Source organism: Magnolia sinica, chromosome 3 (genome assembly GCF_029962835.1).
Source record: "Magnolia sinica isolate HGM2019 chromosome 3, MsV1, whole genome shotgun sequence".
Taxonomy (NCBI): domain Eukaryota; kingdom Viridiplantae; phylum Streptophyta; class Magnoliopsida; order Magnoliales; family Magnoliaceae; genus Magnolia; species Magnolia sinica.
In genome coordinates this window covers 115,965,845-115,975,473 of record NC_080575.1, presented here as the reverse complement: position 1 = coordinate 115,975,473, position 9,629 = coordinate 115,965,845, and the positions used below count along the sequence as shown (strand labels likewise).

The 9,629-nt window shown below is 40.2% G+C and overlaps 1 protein-coding gene across 1 annotated transcript; it reads left to right on the top strand.

The window, feature by feature from the left end:
- Window positions 1-739: 739 nt before the first annotated feature.
- On the top strand, window positions 740-1,146 carry LOC131238721 (uncharacterized). The gene has a single exon (XM_058236331.1). It carries the CDS (start codon window positions 787-789, stop codon window positions 1,021-1,023), a length of 237 nt encoding a protein of 78 aa, XP_058092314.1. The 5' UTR covers window positions 740-786; the 3' UTR covers window positions 1,024-1,146.
- The last annotated feature ends 8,483 nt before the right edge of the window (window positions 1,147-9,629 follow it).

The window sequence follows — 9,629 nt, the reverse complement described above, 5'->3', positions numbered from 1 at the left end:
GGGATTCATATGGTCCTGTGCCAATTGCACTACGTGTTTGGGGTCCCATGCCAATTTTACTCAATGTTAGCAAGTTGTGTAGGTCTCAACATGATGTGTGGGCTATATCCACACCGTCTACCCATAATTTTTTGAGATTATTTTAGAGCATGGACCAAAAAGTCAGGCAAATCTAAAGCTCAAGTGGACCCCACCATAGAAAGCAATGGGGATTGAATACTTACTATTGAAAACTTCTTTAGGGCCACATAAGTTTTAGATCTACCTCATTTTAGGCTCATGTTAAAAAATGAGGTTACAAAACAAATGAACGGTTTAGATATAACACGTGTATTATTCATAGTAATATCAAATGATGATGGGTACATCCATTTAATGTACCACCGTATTACCAACAAAGCATGGCATTAAACACATCCCATGGCAACAGGGACCATCCCTGCCATCGGTAATAATTATGTTTCTTGAATCCCATCCCACCCAATCCCTTCTAATCCCACCGCCCAAACACGCCCTTACATTCCAAGCGAGACCATCCACGCAGCTCTGCTAAATTGATCTGAGATTCACCACGACCTGCCACGTTACCGTGTGGGGGCACGTGTTGACTTTAGAGTTACAGACGTGTCCATCAAAGGCACCTGCTTGCGACCAACGTGCACATGCACGTCGAAACGTGTCAGTCTCCTTCACGAAACGACCACCTATATATATATATATATATATCCAAGCGTCTACGAAAGGCCCTAAGCTCCGTGTAGAAACCAGCAACACTCACAGAGAGAAATGTCAGGAGCGCAAGGGGCACAGCCAAAAGGGTCTGTAACAGCGACCACATACGAGTCTGTGGAAGGAGGAGAGAATAAGACCAAGACCGACTTACATTCAAAGGAAGACGTGGGTGGGATCAAGATCGAGAAGCAACAAGACAAGGTCCGGGATGCCGCTGGCAAAGGTGGGCCCGTTTTCGGTGCTGGCAAGGAGGACAACAAGCAAGACCTTGGTGTCACTGGCACCGGTTAGGAATCACACTCTCACGCGCTCGTTTTCGCGTGAATGATGTTGTTTGGGCTCATCTTAAGATGCGCATCTATGCATACGGTTGTGTATCATTCTCTAACATAGTATTCTGTTTGTTTGTTTTAAGCTGTCGGCGTGTTAGTCCTGGTGTTCAAGTTGGGTTGCGCATCATTGGCTGCACACATGCACCGACGCCGACCGTCCAGATCGATGGTCCCTATTTAAGTTGGGGTGGAGTTTTGTTTCCCCACGGTGACATCCAACGTGTGTTTTGGACTCAACCTCGAGCCGAGTCGCGTACCCGTGCAGATTCTGTGAGTGGAGTATTGTCTGGATGACTCAACGTCATGGTCCAAATATTAGGCCGAACATAAATGATCATATCTAATGGACCGTTAAAATATTAAAATCGAAGATCCAAGTCAATAAACATTGAGAAATTTGGGACTGTGGACCCCACCTTTTATCCAGCAGGTTTCATGAAGCAATACAAACATCGTTTTGGAACTTAGACCTGCTCGTACGGGCAGCGAATTTGAGGACGAAAATACCCCCTTTCACGGAAACGGATTGGGTACTGGGGAGTACCACCAGCCAATGGTCGGTGGTCTGTGGGCCCCACCATGATGTATTCTTTTCATCCATGCCGTCCATATATTTTTTCACATCATTTTATGTTATGAGACCAAAAATGCGGTATATGTAAATCTCAAGTGTACCACATTACAGGAAACAGTGTTGAATGAGCGTCGACCATTAAAAACTTTTTGGGGGCCATAAAACTTTTGGGGGGCCCACTGTGATGTTTGTGAGAAATCCTCCCCATCTAAGTTCATTCATAGGGTCACATCTAAGTTCATTCATAGGGTCACAGAGAGCTGGATGAAAGAGGAAAAACAAATTTCATAATGATCCAAAACTTCTATAACCCCTGAAAGGGCTTCAATGGTAGACGTTTAATTCCCCATTGCCTTTTACAGTGTGGTCCACTTGATAGTTAGATCTGTCTTATTTTTCGTCTCAAGCCTTAATATGAGCTCGCCAAATAGATGGACGGTTTGAATATAACACAGACCTCATGATTTTTCTTTCTTTTAATTTATTTCTTTGCATATTTAATTAATAAGCATATCTCCTAAACTAGAATGATTTATTTAACGTACAACATATGACTTTGGCTCCACTCCTTGAACCCTATAAGATATTTTAAGACATCTTAATGACTTCTATTTATAGTTGTGAAATATTATCTTTCGCATTGCCTTGAAATTTTCATAAATCGACCTCGAAACCACCTCATATTTACTCAACCGCGTTATGTATTGGTCGGACTGAAGTTGAGTTCGAATCATGACAGGATTCTGTTTTGGCAGTTGTCCGATTTCGATCACACCGAGCTTGGGTTCAATTGGACCGAATTAATTCTCAGTTGAATCGAATGAACTCTGACATTTATCGTTCGTCATTGGAGTTTTTTATGCACCTTCGGTTGGGAATTTGAGTGGGCATTTCCACCGAAATTGAATCTGCAGTAGGCCTGAATCAAGACTGCACATTTCCACCGAAATTGAGCAAGCCAAACTGGAATTTGAGCTCGCCAAACTGGAAATTGAGCGGGCCAAACTGAAAATTGAGTGTAACAAACTGAAAATACAGCGGGACAAAGTATAAAATTCATTTCATCATCTACCAAAATTACAAAGTATGCTATACATCTACCCATGCACTTCCGACAAATATGCAAAAAAATTTCAAGTATGTGCATTTCAGTCCGAGTTCTTTCTCTAATTACAATAGCCTTGAGAGGGTTGATCCGAGGGATGGATTGATAGCTCAATTAGTTTTAATCGACCCTTTTGCAGTCAACCCATCCCTCGGATCAAACCTCCCAAGGCCATCGCGATTAGAGAAATAACTCGGACTGAAATGCATAGATGTGGAAATTTTCTACACTCCAAGATTACTGTAAACCTCAACAATGTATTTCCATCACTTGCCTGTCCCGCTCAATTTTCAATTTTCTAGTTTGACTCACTCAATTTCCAGTTTGTCCCGCTCAATTTCCAGTTTAGCCCGCTCAATTTCCAGTTTTCCAGTTTGGCCCGCTCAAATTCTAGTTTGGCCTGCTCAATTTTCAGTTTGTCTTGCTCAATTTTCAATTTGTCCCGCTCAATTTCCAATTTAACCACGAAGTGATTGAAATTGACCACGAAGTGAATGAAATGGATTTTCCACCATCGACCGAATGGAATCTTGAAAAATAACTAAGTTGGTTTGCTAAATTAGCTTCTCCTACCTCAAAATTATATGTGGTACATTGAGTAAATCATTTTAGTTTAGGAGAGATGCTTGTTAAATAAATAGGCAAAGAAATGAATTAAAAGATAGAAAAATATTTTTATATACTTATATATACATATTTACATAATTACATATTAGAGAAAAATGCAAGGGATAAAAAGTTCTCCTTGTGAATAAAAAATAAAAAATCTCCCATACCGGCGATAGTTTGGGAGTTTTTTTTTTTACTGTGTTGCTTTTAAGTTTTTTTTTTACTGTGTTGCTTTTATGAGTCTCATTATGAGGTCTGTGTTATATCCAAACTGTCTATTTATTTGGCGAGCTCATATTAAGGCTTGAGACAAAAAATAAGATGTATCTAACTATCAAGTGGACCACACTGTAAAAGGCAGTGGGGAATTGAACAGCTACCATTGAAACCTTTTTATGGGTTATAGAAGTTTTAGATCATTATGAAATTTGTTTTTCCTCTTCATCCAGGCCTTTGTGACCTTATGAATAGATTGGATGGAAAATATATGTTATGGTGGGCCCTACAAAATTTTTAACGGTGAAAATCAATTTCTAACGGTGAAAATCAATTTTCCCGCTGCTCTTTGTGGTGTGGTCCAGTTGATCTTTGGATATGATTTTTTTATTTGGATAATGCTCCGAAATGATCTTGAAATATGGATGAACGTTGTGGATATAATAAACACATAGCTGTGGGGCATGTAACTTTGATCACTTTTGAGCCGTTCGTACAACTCCCGGTAGAGGAGCGTTAGCGCTCGTTGTCAAAAGGAAGGGAGGCGTATTTTCGTCCTCAAATTTGTTGTCCGTACGATCGGGTCTAAGTTACGAAACTATAGTTTATATTGTTTCGTAAAAACAGCTGGATAAAAGGTGGGGTCTGCAGTCCCGAATTTCTCGTAAGAGTCGGATCCTCTGTGAGTCGGATCCTCTGTTATCAGGTCTCATAAACATTTGTCCACCAATCAGAACGACGATAAAAGAAAAACCTTGTAAGAGTGTATGGATGATACGGAGGCAGTCAGGCAGTTATAAGTTGCACACGTGGCTGCAATTAAGTTAAGTTAAACTGTCCAAATTATGGTTTTTAACGTAGATGAATGGGTGAGGTAGATGTACCATAGGCAAAAATTACGCTTATTTTATTATCCGATGTTGGCCATCAAATTCGTAGACAATGCACGGTTAAAAAAGAAATTAACCTGATGGGTCCTACTTCCATGAATCAGACGTCCAAGCTGTTCAGACAACCTGATCTTGTGACGACAGTAGACCGCTATTGTGACTATGACTCAGCGATTTGCAATGGTGGATCACCATTTAGTCGGTTTAATTTGAGTTAAATGTATAGCACGTGCACCATTTCGGAGTGCCTGTGTATCAACTGTCGTACTCTACCAGAGTATCAAACAACTCCATGGCATCACGCTGGAAGCGGATTGGCTGGTGTACCACACATTGACACGTGTCGTGCGAGACGAGCACGGACGCTCCTCGAGCTCCGAGTTAAGTTGTACGAACCGTTTAAATGAGATCAAAGTTACATGAGCCGCACAATGATGTATTTATTATATCCACGCCGTTCATCCATTTTTCGAGATCATTTTATTGAATTAGGCCAAAAACGAATCATATCCAAAGCTCAAATGGACCACACCAAAAACAGCAGTGAGGATAATGATTTTCACCGTTAAAAAACTCTCAGGGCCCACCATAACGTTTAATTTACATCCAATCTGTTAATATAGTCAAAATTATACGGATGAAAAGGAAAAACAAATTTCATATGGGCCAGAAACTTCTATGACTCCGAACAGGGTTTCAACCGTAGACGTTCAATCTCTCACTACTTTTCGCAGTGTCGTCTGTCTTATTTTTGGAGTCAAGCTTTAATACGAGCTCGCCAGATGAATGGGACCACAGAACTTGCTGACGTCAATGCATCAGCTGTTTAGCTGGCGTGGTACACCAGCCAATCCGCCTCCACGTCACGCTTCCAAATACAAGTCCTCTCGCCGCCGCAGCTTGGACCTTTAGCCCGTCGCCGAACCTGACTTTGATGCTCAGGCAGAATGGGATGGACGATACACGTGCACTTGCGAGATTACTTTAAAAGTGCCTACGTGGAATAGAAATAATTCAAATTAACCGTCCAAATTATAGGTTAAAGTTGGACGCGGATAATTTTAATTTGTCTTATTTTATTATGTTAGAGTTTTAAATTTTTATTTTTATTAAAAATTATTCCTAATTATGTTAGGACTCTTCCGGTAAGGTTCATGGACTTCTTATTTTGGCATATTAAATTTTAGATAATTTTACTATTTTAGGTAACTTTCAATTAAGATTATAATTTTGTTATTTTGGGTTAAGCATATGGTTGTTTGACATAGGTAACTTCTAATTAGGATTTTATTTTTTATTTGTGAGCATTGTAATACAAAAATCATACACATTATATATTATTCAATAAAATATCTTGGGTATTCAATGTTTTTAATCACTTAAGGAAGATAATGGTCTTTTTCTTATTATTTTATGTTCTTTACTGCATCAGTTGATATCAAAGTAAGGTTTTTTCTCGATGCAATAAGCTTTAATAATGGTGTGACCAATAATCAGATGGTGGTAATCCAGAGAACAATTCTATGATAGTAGTGTTGTTTAAAGTTTTTCAGTGAAAGAATCTACGAGCCATGAAAAGACTATAGGTAGTGATCGATCGTTTGATGAAAGCATTAGGACAAACACGAGTGCATGTCAAGTCAAGCCATGTTAGGTCATGGTTAAGGCCATGGCCGTGCAAGCGTGCACGTGTCGAGTCAAGTTGACTCTGGGTATAGGTCTATGTGAGGACTGAGAGTACACTCGCACTAACAGTTTTGTTCCTTACTCCATGAGTATCCTTGTGCCTATTGGTTATGCACGAATTTCAAACCAAAAACACGTCTGTTCGAGTGATCCCACCAATTGGGTTCAAACCCAACGAACCTAACCCACTTGAAACAATATTTTAAGCACCTAATCGTGGTCTATATATAGACCTACTACTTTTTAAAAAAAAATTCATTAATTAAAAACTAACGATCTCATTAGTTCTTCAAAATTCATCTCTTGATCAGTGTTGTTTTGCTGACTAAGTTTGTTGCTAAGTCAACTCACTTAATTAAGTTCTACATATTGGTTGTACAACGGGTGCACTATTGGGACCAGGTAATAGTCATTGTATCTTGGAGGCCAACTATTCAAGATTCTTGTTACACTTGGGAGGCGATCCATAGATGACCACACGCGAGCGAGCACTGAGTTGAGTCATGCCGGGTTGGTCGGCTTAGGTTCAGGTCTGCGTTTGGGTCTATGTGAGGACCGAGAGTACACTCGAACTAACAGTTTTGTTTCGTACTCCATGAATATACTCGCACCTATTGGTTTTGCGCAAATTTTAAACTAGGGTCGTGTCTATTCAAGTGGTCCCAACAGTTGGGTTCAAACCCAACGGACCTAACCCATTCAAAATGGTGTTTTAAGCAATTAATCGTTGTGTGTGTGTGTGTGTGGAGAGAGAGATACTTGCTCTTTTTTCTAAATTCATTAATTAAAAACCAAAAATTTATCTGGTTATTCAAAATTTGTCTTTGGATCAGTGTTGTTTTACTTACTGAGTTTGTTGCCGAGTCAACTAACTTCAGTCAAGTTCCATAAGCTGGTTTGAGCATGTGTACAATGAGTGCACCGTTGAGACCGGGTAATAGTTGTTATATCCTGGAGGTCAATTGTCTAAGATTCCTATTGTACTTGGGATGTATTGTACTTGAGACGTGGTCCATGGAAGACAGATTTGGTTTCAAGCTGAGTGACCTAGTCACACCTCGACTCAAACAAATGAGTCATCTTTTCTTATTTTATTTTATTATTTAATTTTGTATTTTTTTGAATATTATCCATTGTTTTGAACACATTATTTCCAACATATGTAACATGGTCGATATGAGAGCTTGTCACATGCTACTTGGTCGACCATGGTAGTACAATGTTGATGCCATGCATAGAGGCTAAGATAATATTTTTATTTTTGTTAAAGACAATACAGAGATCATCCTCATGCCTGTGAGAACAAAAAACCAACTTGAGACTTTTAAAGTAGAAGAATGGTTTTGTCGCGACTCGAAATTCAGATACTAAGCGTGCATCTCATACCCAAGTTTCGTGTGTGGCAATTGGCCAACTTAACTTTCGACCAAGATTATAGGCAATTGACCTCCTCGTAATAAAGGCTAAAAGCTTATGGACGAAATGAATTTTACATAAAGAACATGGTGGGGCCTCATAAGCTTGGGCGTTTTTCAAGAGTGGATTTGGTGAGACCTTGGCCTCGTCAAAGACGATGTGACCCTCACTGCAGGGTTACTATGGACCCCACCTTGACGCTTATATCATGTATCCACACCATCCATTTGTTTTTCGATATCATTTTATGACATTATTTAAAAAATGAAACAATTCCAATTATTAGGTGGACTATATCATAGGAATAGTGTTGATTGATCATCAACAGACCACAAAAAGTTTTGGATTAATATGATATTTGTTTTTTCCCTTCATTCTAGCATATTTGACCTTATCAAAGGATTGGATGGTAAATAAATAGTAGGGAAACATTAAAGGTGCACCCTAAGAAGTTTTTAATGGTAGGATAATAAATCACCTCTATTTCTTATGGTATGGTCCACTTGATAATTGATTCTACTTCATTTTTGGGATAATGCCCTAAAATCATCTAGAAAAATGGATGGACAATGTGGATACATAATAAATACATCAAGGTGCCCCCTGTGGTAGCCCTACAATAAGGGTCGCACTGTCTTAGGTGAGGTCGGGGTCTCGCCTAATCCACGCTAGTCTTTGTTTGTTTTTTTGCTCCATAAAACAATTGTTGTAGTAGGGATATAGATCACACATCACATTCAATTGCAAAGTTTTCACCGTTCGAAGGCAGGCGAGTGTAACATCCGAGCCAAAATAACACCGGACCCTAGAGCGTCCACCAGCGAGCTACCTCAAGACCGTATTAAACAGCCCTTATGGGACACTCATGCGTAGCTTCGAGAAGCGAGAGTGAATAAGGCCAAACAACCACATTTCAAAAATTCTAAGAGGGTCATGTCACAGACACAACTAGTCCTAGTTATGACCAGGACTTGGTAAGAACCGCGAGAGCTGGCCCTCCTAAAATTCGCTCCGACCGACTAAAATGAGCGTGGGCCACCCGTCGAAATTCTACTAAGTCCGAAACTATAGGAAATCATCGACTTCACTGGGCTTAAGGTTCACCATGTATGAAAAAACCAGATAGTCCCCTGAACTGCACAACTTGGGCCGGGAATGAAGTGTTTGAGACGCGCAACTTTCGTAGACCTAAATTTAAAACTTAAGTAAGCCCCAACACTCAATTACGAAAATTGTGACTTTTCAACCGTTGGATTGCGACTAAACTCGAGCCATGAGTTAAGGATGTTTCCCTACTCATATTCGTATAACTGTGGCCCTGATCAAGCACCGATAATTGTTGATCGTAAGTAGAGTCCCCACGGTCAATCAAGGCATCTGATCTCGATCAAATTTGGAACGATCGCTCATCCTATGATGGGGCACCTGCCCCATGGCACGGATGGGCCAGCGGGCCCCTATAGGGACCCTACGGACAAAAATCCAACCCCCCAGGGGCATGCATGTTGGAAAAAGGGTCCACAGGACCATTTGGACATAAAAATTAGACTATATAAAGCCCAAATACACACTCCATCACTCCCATACAAAATTTCAATTGTAAGGGAAAGAGGGAGTGGGGAGAAGTGAGAGAGGGAGCTCCTTGAGGAGCTGATTTGGAGGATTTTCCCTGTTGCCGCTACCCATGTCGGAGCCCGCAAACAGGCCCCGCTGTAGAGAACAACCCACCGACAATAGAAAGGTAGTCCTCTAGCCTCTTTGGAAGTTTGAGCCTTGCGGGCTACCGCATGCGCTCTTACGAGCTAACATATTTGTAACGCCCTGAAAATCGAGGGTCGAGTAGGTACCCAACTCCCGAGTTCCAACGCATCACTTATGCAACATAGATAATGATGATTCGATGTTGTCCATGTAAGTGCATAAAACATGAATGAGATTAAACTAAATCAGCAAATCATACTCCAGGGATAGTTGAATTTACGCAAGCGGAAGACTATGATCAGTGTATAAAATATATATATATATATATATATATATATATCATTGTAAGTCCCCAAAGTATGAGCGCA